The sequence below is a fragment of the Mesoplodon bidens genome (assembly GCF_964165515.1).
Source record: "Mesoplodon bidens genome assembly, chromosome: 3".
Taxonomy (NCBI): Eukaryota; Metazoa; Chordata; class Mammalia; order Artiodactyla; family Ziphiidae; genus Mesoplodon; species Mesoplodon bidens.
Genome location: NC_138178.1, coordinates 41,061,027 through 41,079,594, shown reverse-complemented (window position 1 = coordinate 41,079,594; position 18,568 = coordinate 41,061,027). Strand labels below are relative to the sequence as shown.

The 18,568-nt window shown below is 40.6% G+C and overlaps 1 protein-coding gene across 1 annotated transcript in view; it reads left to right on the top strand.

Annotated features, from left to right (window-relative positions):
- Window positions 1–18,568, top strand: part of AGBL1 (AGBL carboxypeptidase 1) — a gene marked incomplete at both ends in the record, with an annotated part of 563,318 nt that overhangs the window by 442,023 nt on the left and 102,727 nt on the right. The window contains 2 exons of the mRNA XM_081229515.1: window positions 13,340–13,471; window positions 17,787–17,963. Of these exons, the coding sequence (XP_081085641.1) occupies window positions 13,340–13,471; window positions 17,787–17,963 (309 nt within the window). The remainder of the gene's footprint in view (window positions 1–13,339; window positions 13,472–17,786; window positions 17,964–18,568) is intronic.

The following is an 18,568-nucleotide window of genomic DNA, read 5'->3' as shown; positions in this document are numbered from 1 at the left end:
GTAGAAGCAAGTTCATGGCCTACATAGCAGAGCACCAATATCACAGTCAAGATCTTGAAAAGTATGTCTCTCTGAATAGAAGGCCTAAGAGTATGTCTCTCTGAATAGAAGTATGCCTCTCTGAATAGAAGGCTAAGCCTCTGGGAGGAGAGAGAAAGCCTTACAGAGAAAAAGGTTCCAACCTGATTCACAGTTCAGCATACGCACATTCAACACGCAACAAACAGGATTCCTCTCTGTTCTGACAGTCTCTAATTGAAGAGCAGAACATTTATTTTAAAGCATGACAGGTGAAAGCCTTGTTTAAAAATATAAATAAACATTAATTAACTGTAAACAGGACAGCCACAGACTTGTTTCCTGCTGGGACCATCTGAGAGGTGGGTGAGAAACAGCTGAGCCCTAGATGCAATTCACAGTGTCACAAAGCTCTCCTACAGGCTCAACATCACCTTTCAGCTACCTATGCAACTGTATTTAACTGGCCTCCTGCTGACAGCAGAAGCACTGTCACTCATTCAGTACTCAGGCCTGTCCTGTGCCGGGAAGATTTCCATTGAGTCAAGATTACCTCTTGGGCTAGTTGTAGGTTAACTGTGACTCCACTCAAACTCTGACTCTTATGAAAATATTTCTTAAAACATTAGGAAGCCAGTTTCTGGTGGCTAGAAGATTTCACCTGTTCTAGATGATACTGAGACATTTGCCTATTGGCAGGTAGAATAATATAAACTCCCAGAACCAATGAGAATGCAAGACAGTGAGAGAAAGCAATGCCATGATACTTCTGGGGGTTGCTAAAGACCAGATAATTCATTCAGTTTATAAGCAATATGGCATTATTCACAAATTGTTTCATCCATCCACCCATTCATTCATCCATCCTTCCATCCATCCATTCATCCATCCATCCATCCATCCATCCATCCATCCATCTGTCCATCCATCCATCTATGCATCTATCCACCCATCCATCTGGGCAGTCATCCACTTGTCTACTCATTTACACCATGTGTGTAATCACTGTGCTAGATGCCAGAAGGTACCTTTTCTCTGAGGAGTCCGTAGTTTCCTTGGTAGAAAGTAGAGTCAGGTCTGCAAAGAAACCAATGTAGTAAAAGATGGTAAAAACTGAAACCAAGGCTCGTGGGAGTTGTAAGAACACAAACGAGAGGTTGAGCCACTTTCCCTCAAGGTTATGGAAAAGCTAGAGACTGGAGATGCCATTTGAGCTAGACTTGAAAGATGAGTCTCAAGAGTTTTTCTTGTACTAGTAGTAAAGTAGAGACGTAGTCTTTTTTTATTGTAGTAAAGTAGAGAAATATTCTTTCTTCAGAGGTCTACAGGCCTGATTATGGACTTTTAGATCTTCTGCCTTGTGAAATTGAAGAGTTGGTGAACTTAGGGTCACCTCACAGAGCAAAAGAAAGGAAGCTTTTTATTAACTAATGGCATAGTTCTCACATCACACTGATCTTATGGTCTCTTTCCCATCTTCTTGAACTTCCATTTTCTGTCTCCCTTGTTTGTTAGAAGATCAGGAAATCTGCTCCAGATGTTGGAGCCAAAAGCCCAGAAACCTACAAAATATTGGCATATTCATACATTGGAATACTATTCAGCAATAAAAAATTAAAGACAGGTCTTCCCTGGTGGCGCAGTGGTTGAGAGTCCGCCTGCCGATGCAGGGGACACGGGTTCACGCCCCGGTCCGGGAGGATCCCACATGCCGTGGAGCAGCTGGGCCCATCAGCCATGGCCGCTGAGCCTGCGCGTCCGGAGTCTGTGCTCCGCAACGGGAGAGGCCACAACAGTGAGAGGCCCGCCTACCGCAAAAAAAAAAGGTAAAAAAATAAAGACAATAACAATAAACTACAGATATACTCAGCAACATGGACCAATTTCAGGAACATGTTTAGTGAAATAAGCTAGACACTGAGAAGCACATATTCTGTGTTTCTATTTATGCAAAGTTTAAGTAAACCAGAACAGTGGTTGCCTCTAGAAGGGGATTAAATAAAAGGGGCCAAGAGGGAACTTTCTAGGTTAGTGGAAATGTTCTATATTTTGAATGAAGAGTCAGTTACACCAAAACTCATTGACTCAAAACTCATTCAAGTTCTGTTCATGTACGCATTTACATTTATATTTACTTAGAATTAAAGAGAAATCAAAGCAAAGTCACAGAGCTTTGAAATGCAGCTAGGAGGTAAAGGGGGCTGTCCCAAATTAAATTGACCAGCATGGAGGCATGCAAGTCAAGCCAAGGAAGATTATCTTTGCCAGAACACAGAGAAAGGCTGAGAAGATTTATTAGAAATCAGTAAGCTCTGGCCAGAGAAAATGTATGTAAGCGGAGAAGCCCAGAGGAGCAGACAGGCTTGACAGTGAGTAGGAAGCGTTGAAGTGTTCCTCTTTGCGGAGCGAGTGCCCCATAAGGGCCAGGAGGCACAAGGCTCAGGGGCAGTAGGGCATGGCTTGGGGGAGTGGGTGAAAGCTCTCAGGCTCTAGCAGGCTCCCAGGAAGCCAGATCGGCAGTCTCTTCTGAGCTGCTGGGTTGTAGCTACCTGGCCTCTGTGTCGCTGCAAAGGGTCTGGGCTTCACAATTAGGAGAGGTATGGATTCCCATCCCCTTGGCTCTTGCTCTGTGAGTGCATGTTGGTAAAGGGATTGCAGTGCTCTCTGAGCAGCTCATTGATTTCCGTTTACCACTCACAAAAACTAGGGGCGCCTTCTGCCAGGGGCCAGGGAGGGCATATTTTGGTTTTATCTTTCTCTGGGGCCCAATGGAACAGAACTTTTAGCTGCTTAAATGATTTTCCTGGTCTTTTCTGTCCCTCTGGCATATGTTTTTAGTTAATCAGCTTCTTTTTGAAAAAAAGGCATGAAAGGAGAGGGGAAAAAGGAATGGTATGTCCCTTCCTGAAATCTTGTCTCCAAGGACCTCAAGATACTCTATACACATAATTTATTTTATCTCCACTTTACTCCTCAGAAGTGTTAGAAGAACAAGTGTTATTGTTACTTATTTTCATTGACTCAGGCTAAGGTACTGAATCTAGAATTCTCCCCTTTTTGTATTTGAGGATATAGTAGGGAAAAAAAAGAAAAAAATCCCCAAACCAAAAAAAAAACAAAAAACCATGGAGGTCCTGGGTAAAAATAATAATAATTTGATTCCATATTTTTTTATTTAAAATTGTTCCCATGCTATCAGAATAAAGATCGAACAATGCTTCTTTAACATACCAGAAACCATGTTTTGTAGGTGTTTTTTTAAATGATAAAAAGAGAATGCATACAATTTGTAATTTTTATTTTTTTAATTAATTTTTATTGGAGTCTAGTTGATTTACAATGTTGTGTTAGTTTCTGCTGTACAGCAAAGTGAATCAGTTATACATATATTGACTCTTTATTTTAAAATTTTTTTAAATAAATAAATTTATGTATTTATTTATTTTTGTCTGCGTTGGGTCTTCCTTGCTGCACGCGGGCTTTCTCTAGTTGCAGCGAGTGGGGGCTACTCTTTTTTTTTGGGGGGGTACGCGGGCCTCTCACTGTTGTGGCCTCTCCCGTTGCGGAGCACAGGCTCTGGACGCGCAGGCTCAGTGGCCATGGCTCACAGGCCCAGCCGCTCCGCGGCATGTAGGATCTTCCCGGACCGGGGCACGAACCCGTGTCCCCTGCATCGGTAAGCGGACTCTCAACCACTGCGCCACCAGGGAAGCCCGGGGGTGGGGGCTACTCTTAATTGTGTTTCATGGGCTTCTCATTGCGTTGGCTTCTCTTGTTGCGGAGCACGGACTCTAGGCGCACAGGCTTCAGTAGTTGTGGCATGTGGGCTCAGTAGTTGTGGCACACGGGCCCTAGAGCACAGGCTCAGTAGCTGTGGCGCACGGACTCTAGAGCGTAGGCTCAGTAGTTGTGGCACACAAGCTTAGTTGCTCCGTGGCATGTGGGATCTTCCTGGACCAGGGCTCGAACATGTGTCCCCTGCATTGGCAGGCGGATTCGTAACCACTGCACCACCAGGGAAGTCCTTCACTCTTTTTTAGATTCTCTTCCCATATAGGTCATTACAGAGTATTGAGTAGAGTTCCCTGTGTTATATAGTAGGTTCTTATTAGTTATATATTTTATATATAGTAGTGTGTTATGTCAATCCTGTAGGTGTTTTTACAGATGTAAATACTCTACATTTAAGTGAATTGCTAAGGTTTCTTGGATAAACTTATGTTGGAAAGTAAAGGGAATATTCCCTTCTCTGTGACTAGTATCTCCAATGAAATTTCTATGTATCACAGGGACTGGAAACCTGGGGTTCCCCATATGCTACAGGGAAGGCCAGTTAGATTTTTCAAAGAAGTCTGAGAAAATTCCCTCTTTTTCATCTTTTGCAAAATGGACTGAGGTTAGGAGGTGAGGTATAGGGGAAAATTGGAGGATGTTTGCCCGGATCAGTGTTTCCCTTCAGCCTAGTTGAAGGTGCCTCTGCTCAGCGCTGGTGGAAATGGGATGAAGGCAAGAGACAGGACCAGATGGACTAGTTTTGCTATAAAGGTATTCTCTGTGAGGGTGGGCTGCAAGTCAGAACAGGCTTCAGATGAAGACATGGGGCGACCTGTGCTTCATCTGCTAAGTATCTATGTCCAAGGAAGACTCTAGTGAGAGAGCAAGGCAGGGATGATCATGGCCAATGGCACTGGGCATAGAGCTCAAAGTTCTAGTCCCAGAAAGTAGGGTTTGCCAAGACTAAAGCACAGTCCAGCCTAGGGTCCAAGACAACTAACAGTCCTCCAAGATAGGATTGCAAATCAGGAAACAGAGGCAAGCTTCCGTTTATTGACTGGCTAGGCATGGTGGTGGGTCAGTGTTCATACCCCATTCCCTAGGTTTATCCAGACAATTTGGAAATCTGCCATGGGTCAAAAAGACTAGTCTAGATCCCACCTTCTGGTGAAGACAGGGTTCCCAATAAGCTATCTACCCTAACTGACATTGTCACACAAAGTGGGTAGGTTAATCCTTCTACCTTGAGAGCTTTAGTGCCTGCAACTGAGTGAGATAGATGGCAGAGGCCTCACCCAGGCTGATAGGTTGCAGGCACTGTGTCCAAAGGTGGCGGCCAGACTGCTGCTTCTCTCCCTTCAATGTCTAGAGCTGGAGAAAAAGAGCAGTTTTAACTGCTGGGGAGCCTGCCAAGGCCTCACTGCACAAGTACCCTCTTGGGGTGTTAAGCTCCCTCCTCACGTAGGGGCAGCTGGCCAGAGAAAGCGAGTAGAAATCAGCTTAGGCAAGAGCTCAGGGTAAGCCTGGTTATTCACTCTTAATTTTGCTAATTGACAGACTTGTTATACTGCACTTTATCGTTGTTAAATCCAATGTTTTATAATATTTTGTTCTGGAAAATCTTTGGAGCCAGACCAATTAGAGTTTGAGATAAAACACATGGGTTTTCAATGGGAGGCCATGTGTAAATCACTTAACTTCCTTTAACCTTAGTAAAAGTTGAGCCTCATATGTAAATGTGAATGATAGCCTCCTTTCAGGAATTTTATACTGATTAAACATGTATGTAAAACCTTAGCAGTGTGACAGGTACGTATCAAGCATTTAAATAAACAGCAGAGATTAAAATTATTATTACTTCCCAGGAGGGTGCTACATAGAAAACAAAGCCTCATACTAGACTGCATGATTTTGCATTAAGGTACATGTGCTCTTTCAATGTAATTGAAATATTTTGGAAGGCAGGCCATTATATTATAATACATAACACTGGAATGGCAGAAAACCTCCTCCAGCATTTTATAACATGTAATAAAGGGTCCCACTGTGAGAAATCTCATAACCGGTTAGTTACTAATACCTTCTGCTGAGTGAAATGTGAAAAATTTCACCCCAAATTAGACATTGGAGGGGGACAAAACTGATTTGTAAGTAAAGGCTGCTTTTCTGAGGCCATGTTGGAACTTTGGCCCACAATGACGCAATTTAAGTGAAAGTCTCTCACTTTAGGAAAGGGAAAGCAGCATCAACTCTTCTTTCAGGTAGTTTTAGGAATAAGTGCTGCACATGCCCTCTGTGGTTAGCCTCAACCATGACTGATGTTGCTGTTAACTCAGATGAAACACTAGCTAAGAAGAGAGCATGACTGTCAATAAAAGGACTGGGAAATGTGGTCTTGCAAACAGGGTTCTTGGATAATTGAACATGCCACCCATAGCATTTCCCTCATAGAAAGGTTTACGCTGCTCAAGAGCTTGGGCTGAATGTTGTCTGCAAAATATTGTGCACAGGCTGGCATCTCCAGGGCTTTAGTGAGACTTGGTTGGTTTAATTGGAAGCATTGCTGTTTTGGGTTTCCATCACATTCCCCAGAATTAGCCTCCTTTGAGCTCCAGCCTCGCCTTCATTTTCTTGTGGCGATGGAATAAATAATGCAGAGGTCTTGCTGCCGGGAAGCAGGAACAAGACCCAGATGTCAGGAATGGAAAACACAGCAGCAGCTTAAAGCTGGCAAAGCAGAGCAGTAAACAATCAGGAATAGGTGAGTTGTTGGAACGGGTGAATGGCTAGGGGAGGTGTGTTTGAGATGGGGGTGGGTAACCTCTTGAACAAGGTGCCCAATTAGCTTACAGAGGAACCAGGATGGGACCAAAGAATGGAGGGGAAAGATGGTGAATGCATGTGAATAGCATAGTAATGTGGCCCTGAACGGTCTCTTTACTGAGCAAGAAATGATGGAACTCATGTTTGCGTGAATTAAATTAACCTTGCAATTTAACTCAGACAGTAATTCACTGGGAAAGGCACTAGGGAGATGCGTGAGAGCCTGATTTCAAAATCGTAATTCAATCCACACTATACACCTCGCTGATGAAGAAAGTGAGACACAGGGGAATCAGTTTAGCTCAGGGTGAACAAGTTCAAAACTAACCACTCCAGCTCAAACAAAACAAAACTTAACTGAACGAAACCTTCAAATCTGCATCTCTTCCCATGTGCCTTGCCTTGGGGAAAAGCACATCATATTGTCTATTCACTTAATCCGGAAATCTAGGTATTATTCCTAACCTCTTCCTCACTGAGCCCCTAAATCCATTTAGTCTCCAATTCCTATAGATTTTACTTCCTTACTCTCTCACCAAAAGTCCTTTCTCTCCATACTTACATTTGCTGACTTAAACTAGGCCCTTGTCATTTCTTTTGCCTGGTCTCAGTCCTTGTAATCCATTCTTAACACTCCTGTTCTGGTGATCTGATCATGCTGGTCCTCTTTGCTCCAATACTTTGATGGCTGCTTCACCACCTTCGGGGAAATGTCCAGACATCCTGGAATGGTGTGCACGTGCATTAACGATGTGACCACTGTCCACTTCTGCCTACACCTAAGGCCCACTCTCCTTCCCTCTGTAGTCTTATTCTGAATTATTGCAATTCTTCATACCCATAGTCCTTTCTTCCTCATTTTCCATTTGCTTGGACAGCCCTCACTCAGCAGGACTCATCTTAGGCATCACCCCCTAGAGAACCCCAGGACCACCACATCATACACCTTCAGGGGTGCCATTCCTTAGAGTGCAGTGTGAATGATGCCCCATGAGTTGTGCAGCGTGTCTGTGTGTCCTTATCTGTGTGTCTCTCTCCTCTCACTGCAATATGATCACCTATTCACTTGTGGGATCGTCCCAACAAAACAGCTCCTGGAAGAGGCAACATAGACCCAAAAAGTGTTTTAAAACATGGAGTCTGGATGAGAGCAAACTCAGGTTCAATTACTTGCTCACATACTTAATAGCAGTGCAAACTTAAGCAAGCCTAGGCAAGTTACTTATTTTTTTGTTATTAAGTTTTCTCAGCTGCAAAGCGGGGGATAATTATAGCACCTACTTCATCATGAGATAATCTACATTAAGTGTTTAGCACAGTATCTGAAGCATCGTAAGTCTTCAATAAATTAACTACTGTTGTTCTTGTCATTGTTATTGAGGGCAGTACTGCCTTATATTAAAATTTTAATTTCTCCTGCCACACCACAGGCACCCAGTGAATATTTGTTGACTCAATTGATGAATAAGCAAGATAGGGCCATTGATTAACCCATGGGTGTTAGAGTGCCATGACTGGGCACACTTCCTATTACAGAATTTTACCGAAAGGAAGTAGACAAGTGTAAAGTCATCCATAGGAAAGAAAAAGTTTCCTCAGCTGAAATAACTTGATAATTTGTCTTGTAATTGCCCCCTGCAATTTAGAGGAACACATGTTTCTTATAACTAACAGGCATTCATTTTTATGGATGTCATTTGAGCAACAAGTAGAACAATGCCTCCTTTACTTTGAATTTTCAGAGGCCGCTAGAACTCCTAGGGCTTCTTCCCACAGGTGGGGATGTCTATAATTTGTTGTTTACCTCAGCTTTCAGAATCTGTTAAGAGTCAGAAAACAATCAAATCTTTTTTTCCAGTTGAATTTGGCAGCTAAGGAGCACCTGTCACCACGTAGGCCTAGCTTCTGGCTTTATTGAGGAATCTGTTGCTAAGACACAGTCTTAATTTGTTTGCACAGTTTTCATAAGAATGTGGGTGTTTATTCACAGAGAGAAACTGAGGCATGAGAGATAAAGGTTGGTGGAAAATTCATGATGGTAGAGGATTAAACCTCAAACAATGATTTGATTGGTCCCTTTAGAGGCTTTCAATGCATGGTCCCGGGCCCAGGGGCATCAGCATCACCTGGGATTGTTGAAAATGCACATTCCCGGACCTCACCCAGACTTGCTTGCATCACAGAATTGCTGGGGAGTGGCCCACAGTCTGTGATTTAACAAGTCCTCTAGGTTATTCTGATGCTTGATAACATGTCAGATCCACTGCTCTAGACCCTAGACCCATACAAGTGGGTTTCAACCCTGGCTGCACATTTAGAATCACCTGGAAAACTTAAAAAAATCCCGTCAGCCTGGTGTCACTGCAGACCAATTAAATCAAAATCTGTGGAGATGGGCTCTAGGGATTGATATTTTTAAAATCTCCTCAGGAGATTCTGATGCACAGACAGGATGGAGAAACACTGGCCTAGGGTATATTTTTGTTGCACATAACAGAAACCTGCTAAAGTAACCCAAGGTGGACATTTTGAAGGAAAAAATTCAAATAAGTTCTAACCAGAACTGGAAAGCACCAAAACCCCAGGCACTTCTGTCCATCTCGCATTTTTCTCCTTCTGCGGCCACATTTTCTGTTTTCTGCTTTTCTCTGCACATTTAATTATCTCACCCTTTACAAAACAACTTCTTTTTCTCATTCACTGTTTCTACTCTGCTTTTTCATTATTTGTCTTGTCATTGGACCAACTCCCTCCTCCCAACTCTGTATGACCTTTTGGCTTGAACACCCACAGCTCTAGATTCTAGAGAGATTTATTTTCTCATAAGATTTTTAACTTGAAACTATGAACTAAGGATTCCCCCCACCAAAAAAAAACTTTTTTTTTTTTTGAAGAGAAAAAAAATACTTAAAAATACTTTTCTGCTAACAGGAAATTTGCAATGTAATTTAAAACTCTCCCCACCCACCCAATAAAATAGTGGCTTTCTATTATTGACAAGAGAGAGGGGGAGGAAAAGAAGGGTACATTTATGGAGAACAGTTTCAATTCCTTTAGTTCTTAAAACTTTCATCTCACAGATGTTTGTCTGACAACCACGTTGATTCCAGAAATTAGTCTTGACATCGCTGAATTCTTCCCTGCTTGCATAGCCCAAGCAACACACCTATCAGTTCTAACCTGCTATTCAAGAGTTTTCATCTTCTCCCATTATGACCGGGCAGACCATCTACCTATTTACCCTTTTTAATTTTTCTTACACATATGTGTTTATTTATGGCTCCATGCATGCACCTTGCATATCCCGGGACATTCCTGCTGTCAGTGGATTCCTGTTCAGTCAGTGAACTATAGGACTTCATCAGATACCAGAAAGTAGCCTCAGCCATCATCTCATCTAACTTCTCAACCAACAACATCGTTGATAGAAATTTATTTGGCTTTTGCTGAAGTATTTCCAGAAAACGGAAACTTTTAAAAGTGTGACACAGCATTGCAAGACAGCTATAATCATCGAAAGTTATTTCTTGCTGGTAATAAATATTCAACAACTGAATTTAACATGGAGCTGGAATCTACGTCCATGGTACATATCCTCCTTCCTTTTGCCTTCCTCTGCTCTTTGAAATGATAACAAATATATTTATTCATGTTTCAAATGGGAAAATTTGTAAATTTGGAGGGCTGCTATCAAGACCCCACTGAGCCTTCTTTTTTTCTAGGATAAGCATCTCCAGTATCTTTCGGCAATCTGTGTTTATAAGCATTCCCATTTCCTTGGCCTTCTGATTCCTCTCTACTGAGGTACACTAGCTTGTTTTAAAAGGCCACACTCAGAATTAAAAAACACTATATGAGATATAAGTTGACCAGTATGAGGTACATTGGACTCATTGTTCTCCTTATGTATGACCACTTTACTTCTCCAGAAGCAATTTATGATTAATTTTGACATCCCTGGCTACTGAGTCATTCTGAGCAAACTGTCATCTAAAACCTCCAAATCTCTCATTCAAAACCTACTTCTTAGCTAAATGTCAGTTTTACTTTTGCCACTGTTAGAATCTAATTGTAGGAGCTGCGTATTCCAATTTAAGCTTTTCTATTTCCAAGAATTCTGCTCTTTTTGGCCCTTATAATTTCTGCTCTTACTTGTTTACTCTGCTATCAGTTGTCCTCAATTCTGTATCATTAGCAAATTTGACAAACACCTTCAGTTACCTACCCTGTGGGCTTAACTAACTACACAAAGACTACATTTCTACAGACTAAGGAACAAATGTGAGGAAATACCAGGACTTCTATCTCTTTGAAACACACAAATGTGTATGTATCATATATTAATTTTAAGTACACAGATCACACCTCTACAGCTTGATAAATTCTCATGAAATGAACACACCATGTAACCATCAACCAAATCGAGAGACAGAACACCACAGGCAACCCAGACATCAGACCATAATGTAATGTCCCCCTTCCCCCAAACATAGAGATTATCCTAATTTCTGTCACTGCATTAGTTTTGCCTGTTTCTGAATGTCATATCAAGGAAATCATATGGATGTACTCTTGTATCTAGCTTGTTCTTTCATTCTTAATGCTGGACAGTATTCTGTTGAACGATTATACTACAATGTATTAATCAATTCTACTGTTTACAGATTTAGGCTACTAAAAATAGTGTTGCTCTGTGTATTCTTGATATCTTCTGGTGCCCAGTATATGCATTTCTGTTGGGCAGGTTCTAGAATATGTGTATATTCAGCTTTAGAAGACACTCCAAAATTGTTTTCTACAGTAGTGGTATAGATATAGTCCCACAAGTTGGGTTCAAGAGTTTCACCTGCTCCATATCCCAGCCAACGTTTGGTATTGTCTTTTCATGATGTTAGGAGTCCTGATAACCCATTAGATGCAGGGGCATCTCACTGTGGTGTTTAAATTATATTTCCTTGATATTGATGAGGTTGAGTACATTTTCATTTGCTTAATAGCCATTTGGAACTTCTCTTTTGTGAAATATCGATTCAAGTTTTTGCCCATTTAAAAATTGAGTTGCTTCTTTTTTTCTTATTGATGTATGTATACATTCTCTCTATGAATCATTTGTTGGATATATGTACTGAACATATGTTATTTCACTCTTTGGTTTGCCTTTTCACATTCTTCCTGGTGTCTTTGGATCAAAAGAAATTCTTAAATGAAATATATCTAGTTTTTAAATATTTTCATTTATTTTTAGTTCTTTTTTTAAAGAGGTTTTTTAAAATTAATTATTTATTTTTCTTTGGCTGCGTTGGGCCTTTGTTGCTGAGCACAGGTTTTCTCTAGTTGTGGTGAGTGGGAGCTACTCTTTGTTGTAGCGCATGGGCTTCTTACTGGGGTGGCTTCTCTTGTTGTGGAGCATGGGCTCTAGGCACGCAGGCTTCAGTAGCTGCGGCACGTGGGCTCAGTAGTTGTGGCACATGGGCTTAGTTGCTTCGCGACATGCGGGATCTTCCCGGACCAGGGATCAAACCCATTTCCCCTGCATTGGCAGGCGGATTCTTAACCACTGCACCACCAGGGAAGTCCCAAGATTGTGTATTATTTTTTAATCCATTATGGCTATTGAATTTTTCAAACGTTTTAATGCATCTATTATGATTATCATATTCGTTCTTTCTTTAGTCTGTAAATGGAGTGAATCACATTGAATTATTTTTGATGTTGAAACAACCCAACTTTGCATTCCGGATTTTAACTAAATATTATGATGCGTACTTGTTTCATTTTTATGAAACAATTCTAGAAAAGTTCCAAAAATAGCACAGAGTACCCATATATACTTCATCCAGTTTCCCCTAATGATAATGTTTTGCACAATTATGGTACAATTATCAAAGCTGAAAAATAATATTAGAGAAATAGCATAAATGATACTACAGACTTCATATGGATTTTACTAGCTTTTCCACCAGTGTTTTTTTATTTGTTTCAGAATCTAATCCATGATCCCCATTGTATTTAGATTTCATGTTTTCTTAGTTTCTCCTCTATGAGAGTCCCTCAGACATTCTCTGTCTTTCATGACCATGATGATTTTTAAAATATTGGTCATATTTTTACTTTTCTTCAATATGAATTTTGTCAGTGTGTCTGTTACTGGTGATGTTTACCTTGATCACTTGGTTAAGGGTGATGTCTGCTGGGTTTCTCCATTGTAAAGTTACTATTTTTCCTTCTGCAGTTAACAACATCTTGGTGGAGATATTCTGACACTATGCAAATAATCCTTTTTCTCCACAAATCTTTCTCACTAATTTTGGCATGCATCAGTGGATCTTGCCAGCAACAATTATTACAGAGGCGTTCTAATGGTGATTTTCTATTTACTTCATTTCTCCTGTATTTATTAACTGGAGTCTGTCTGTAAGGAAGAACTATTAAAGCCTATTTCTTATTTCCCCTTCCAGTTTTGGCCCTGTGTCCTCCCCTGTCACAAGTAAACTTGTCAGAAGAGCTACATGTGACTCATATTTCCTTTTATCCTGTTGACCCCTAAGCACCTTCCAATCTACCTTCCTTCCTGATAATTCTACCAACAGAACTCTTGCTAAAGTCCCCAGTGGTCCTCGTGTGCCTGGTTCTGCTAAGTAAACAATATCTACCTAAGAAAGTTGACATTTTAAACATGTAAGAAACCAATAGATTTAGTTTCTCCTTTGTTTGGCCACTGTAGGTCTTCTGTGATTTCCATGGTCACTCCCAAAAGAGGAATGTGTTCCTTTACGGTTGTAGCATCAAAGAGACTTTGTGGCAGTCAGAGTCCACTGTGAGCACATCCAATCTCTTGGAAGATGTCAGCTACAGGGTAAGTCATTATGGTGGATGATACCAGATATTTTGTGTCCATATGCTTGCCTTTGAGACATGCCTCAACCATTATTTTCCTAAATAGGCATTTTGATTATCTTAACTATAGGATTATAGTACAAGCAGGTTGAAGGCGTGTGTAACCTCTCCATGTTTTTGATGAATAATGGCTTCTTGCCTGGTTACTCTGAATTTGTTTTTTCTATATGATATGATATGATACAGTACATAGGACGTGAGAATTGGAGACAGGAAACCTCATCTTAATACCTAACTTTATAATGATTAACTGTGTGACTATGAGCCATTAACACTCCCTCTCTGAACCCCCATTCTTCACCTGTAAAACGAGGATAGTGAAAATACCGTCCTTGTTAGGTATTATATTTATGGAAGGAACAAAATGATGCCTGATTGGAAAGGATCTTCAATAAATAGGAAGTGATGAAAAAAATGTAAGGCATTAGACCATCCACATTCCTCTGCTTGAGCATACTATAAAAAGTAGAACAGTGACCCGCTGAACCTAATTCTATTATTTCTGGGTTCCAGTAGTTGGAGCTCTGCTATCCCCACACTGAACCCAAGAGATTAGGGAGAGGTAAGGAAGGAAGGACTTCTTCCTGTCAGGATAAAGTAAACAGGCTGTTGCTTGCTGAATATTAGGAAGAGGTAGAAGATGTCAAGTTATCCAACCACAAAATAAAAACTGGCCTTTGTTTCAAATTTATATAGGAAAAAGAGAAAAATCATTGTGTTGGAAAAACCTAGTTCTCCTCCTGTGTCTTTCTCTTTTACTTTTACACAGAACACTTCATTTATGACACTTCTGGGGACCAAATATTTGGATTTTTCCCTCCACCAAGCAATTCTTTGACACCAGCTGGATATCTTACAATTTAACTCAGTTCTGACACTATCTACCTGGAGATAACATCAGATCCCTCAGGTTAAGGGCTCAGTCCCAGGAGACATGCCCCCATTTCAGATGCCAACTGCAAGTAGTAGGTCCTCAGGTTACCCACAACTTCTGTCTGACTTGGCTACAAATCAGAGGTTCCCATGATCTCCTCCCTGTTGGGTTCGATTATTTGCTAGAACAGCTTACTGTACTCAAGGGAACACTTACTTACATTTACCAATTTATTAAATGATGTGATAAAGGATGCAGATGAACTGTATGGAAGCTTCTTATGGAAGCTTCCTCACATGGGCATGATCATTTATCAACTCCACTTCCAGCCCCTCTCTCTTTCCTAGAGAAGTGATGATCTGCCCTGATCCAGGAACCATTCAGGAGCCCACCCAGAGTCACCTTATTAGAACAAAAGATGCTCCTACCACTCTTATCACATAGGAATTTGCAAATGTTTTAGGAATCTCATGTCAGAGCTGGGGGTGAAGAACCAATATATATTTCTTACTACAAATCACGATATCACAGTTATGATGTTACCAACCTCTTCTAAATCCCTTATTTTTCTGGATATATGAATTTACTGTGCGTGAAATACCTTCATTTACAGGGTTAGTGAGTATTAAAAGAGGTAAAACCCCACCTATTTCACCTACTATTTCACCTGGAATTACTTCCCCTGTGTCCTGAATTTTTTTTCACCCTCTTCATTCATGTCTATTAGAAGCATGACTGCTACTGATCAGTAGAGTTCCCCCAAGGCTATTAAAGCTGAACCAACAGCTTATCCTCAGTGTCCTCAATGTCCTGTTTACACTAAGGCTCAGCTAGAGTACTGGCAATAAACCTCAAGAAGCTTAACTGCTTTATCTTACTTAGGAAACTAGTTAAGTAAATTAAAACTTTCATCTGGGCAGGTCATGGTGACCTATATAAAATTATCTCTTATGAGTGGTACATCTTAAACTAAAAGAATCTATACTATCCAATCTTAAATAGAGTCACCATGAGTTTTAGCTCTCTTTTTCCAAAAGAAAGTTAACAATATTCATAGATAATAATAAAGCTTACCCCAAAGACTTGTGATGATTAAATGAATTAATGCATGCAAAATACATAGTAAGCATTCAGTGAAAAGGTGTCTATTATAATCTTAATATTTGGGAAACTGAAATTAAGTTTAAGGTACAGAGCAAGTGTCAGGGGAAGAGTTGAATGTCCCAAGCCTTCTTGCCCCACCCAAACCGGGCGACCCCAGGAAACATTGAAACAGGTCTCCAGTGGATCAATTCATATGTAGAGTTCATCAATTTCCTATTCATTTACAAAACAAAACATAACAAACAAACAACCTCCAGTTATCACAGCTATTATCATCTTCATTGCTCACTCTGACATAGATGTATTTGTGTGAAATCAAAAGGGAAATGCAGTGAGGACTTTACTGTAAATGAGATAGTTTGGAGCCCATTATTTAATGAATGGATAAATTGCCGCTATGGAGGTGTAAGAGGGTACTGCCACTGCACTTTGTAAATCTCACATCCTCCAGGCTCCAGTGAAGGGATCATAGCTCATAGAGCTCTCCAAGATGCACGCCATTAATTTGAGTGTGTGGTTATTTGGAGAGGGGCCGTACTAGCTAAGAAAACAAGGTTCACCTAAGTAAGAAAGCAAAGATCATTTAAATGATGTCAGATTAAGTTTTCGCAACAAGGTAAAACATTGATAAATTATAATTACATTCATGTATTCTTGATCATATTATATATATATATAGCAACTAAAAATATATATATTTACTTTTATATATATATATATATATATTCTATTTATGTCTGTTTAAGCAGTTCTCTAAAGGCCTGGACTAGCAGATTCCATTTATTTCAGTGAATAGTTATGAAGTACCCTCTACAAGCAGCATAGATTCATGTGCAGAGATTTTCCTGTGAACAAGACACAAACTTCTAGGCTGCAGAGGAGATAGAAAATAAACAACAAATTGCAGACACAATAATTTAACTGTAATTGTGATGAGTACTCTGAAGGAGAAAAATGGGGAGAGGGATCGCAGGGAGAGAGGGACAAGAGTGGATAGATAAAATCAATTAGGAGGCAATTAGAGAAACTCTGAGGATAACATTAGCATTTCATTTCCCTTAAAATTATGATGCTTTAGGTCTGGAGGCTATGTAAGAACTTAGAGATCCTAGTAGGTTATGTTAATAATTACATTAATATATATTTATATCATATATCATATAATAATTATATTAATCCTTATATTAATATAGTTAATGGTTATGTTAAACATGACAGTAAGAACCACAGATACAATATTAAAAGATTTGCTCTATGTTCTAGAAATGAACAAAACTGCATTTCCTTAACAATAATTCCTTAATTTATATTCTCATCAATTTGTTCTGCTTCTCCATCTTGTCCCTATAATTTGTCCAAAGACCCGATGCTATACTGTTTCTTATCTAATGTATATAGTTTTGTATGATGTTCTAGTTTTTGGAGATTCTGTCAACACTGAAGTGAGAGAACCCTTCTTGTTCATGTCACAGAAGTTCTGAGCTAAGTGTAGTATTTCAGCTGTCCCAAAGACTTGGTGTACTTTCAACTCTGAGACATCATCTTTGGGGGATGGAAGGGTCCAGTGACTAGAAGTCCCCTCTCTGTCAATCGGAGAGTGGCAAGGGTCTACTGATGCCTTCTAAATGGAAATTAAGTGATCTCACATAAAGCTTTTCTACCCTAGGAAAAGATAGTATATATGAATCCAGAGAGTGTGAATTTTTAGAAGTTTTATAATTGGTCCAGCTTCAGATTTATGGATCAGAGAATGAGACTGAAATGTTCATTTTGGCAGTTCCAGTCCCTCAGGAAACAATATGTGCTCCTGCTCAAGAATCATCAATGGCCTGTATGTCTGAGATAAGGAAAGTTCAGCTAGAAAACAGTGAGGCTCGATGGAGCTACTCTCTAAATTTCAGTTCCCTGTGAAGTCTGTGGCTTTCCATGAGACTCAACTCAGCAACGTATGAGGCTGAACGTATGTTGCAACCTTGGTCCACCGTGATGCAGGAAGATGGGGTTGAAAGATCATACTCTTTGGAGTTGGCCATGTTGGCATTTGGATCCCATTCCAGTCACTTTGTAGTTGGACTTGAACTATTTCTTTCTAACTTTTCTAAGCTTCAGTTTCCTCATCTTTAAAAGTATTAAAAAAAATTGGTGTCCATTACTCAGGATAGATAGAAGATTTATAGTTGCACATATTAAGTGTTTAATGTATTGAGATGCTTAATACATACTGAGAAGTTGTTTTTTATGATGCATAGCCCCAATCACCGGCAACTCATCATAATTTGATTTTTTTAAATTGTAGACTCTTCCCAAAATCCTTGATAAACTAGCACCAGCATTCACCTTAAGCAGCTGCAGCTTCCTCGTGGAGAAATCCCGAGCCTCCACAGCACGGGTAGTGGTGTGGAGAGAGATGGGGGTGTCCAGAAGCTACACCATGGAGAGCAGCTACTGTGGCTGCAACCAGGGCCCCTATCAGGTATGTGAGGCTGCGAAATATCCATGCTTTCTGTCTGGCAGCAGTACACTGTGATGCGGAGCTATCACACACCTCTTGTTCCTGCTCTCTAGCCTGAAAGAGGAAGGAGTCTCTAGGTAGAGTCTGGCCCAGCTCCCTGATCTTGCCGAAAAACTAGTTCAGTGATTGTCTTCCCTGGCAGCACAATCTGCGTTGATCCTGGAAGCAGTTTGTGCATGCCTGCTGATTTGGTTTCTCAATCATCTGCCCTCGCCAGCAAGTGGCAGGGGAGCCTCCCTCAGACAGGCACCCCCGCCCCCGGCTTTTATGGAACCTCTGCCTGGCCCTGTTTTATGCATGAGAACATTTTCTTTCCTTCTGCAACAACTGGGACCAGTCCCCTATACATCGTAAAAAAGACATAGGTCAGCATGTAGATATTGTCAAGATGTACGTAGATTGTGTTTCTCTGTCTTCTGTGCTTATCTAAATTAGCGGCTCTCTGTTATCCTGCTATCACCAGAGCAAACAGAAGCGTGTGCATGACGTGGGTCTCCCCAAGATGAGTGGGGCTAGGACTCAAGTTCTAACATCGAGGGAAATGGCTCATATAAATCGTTTTCTTT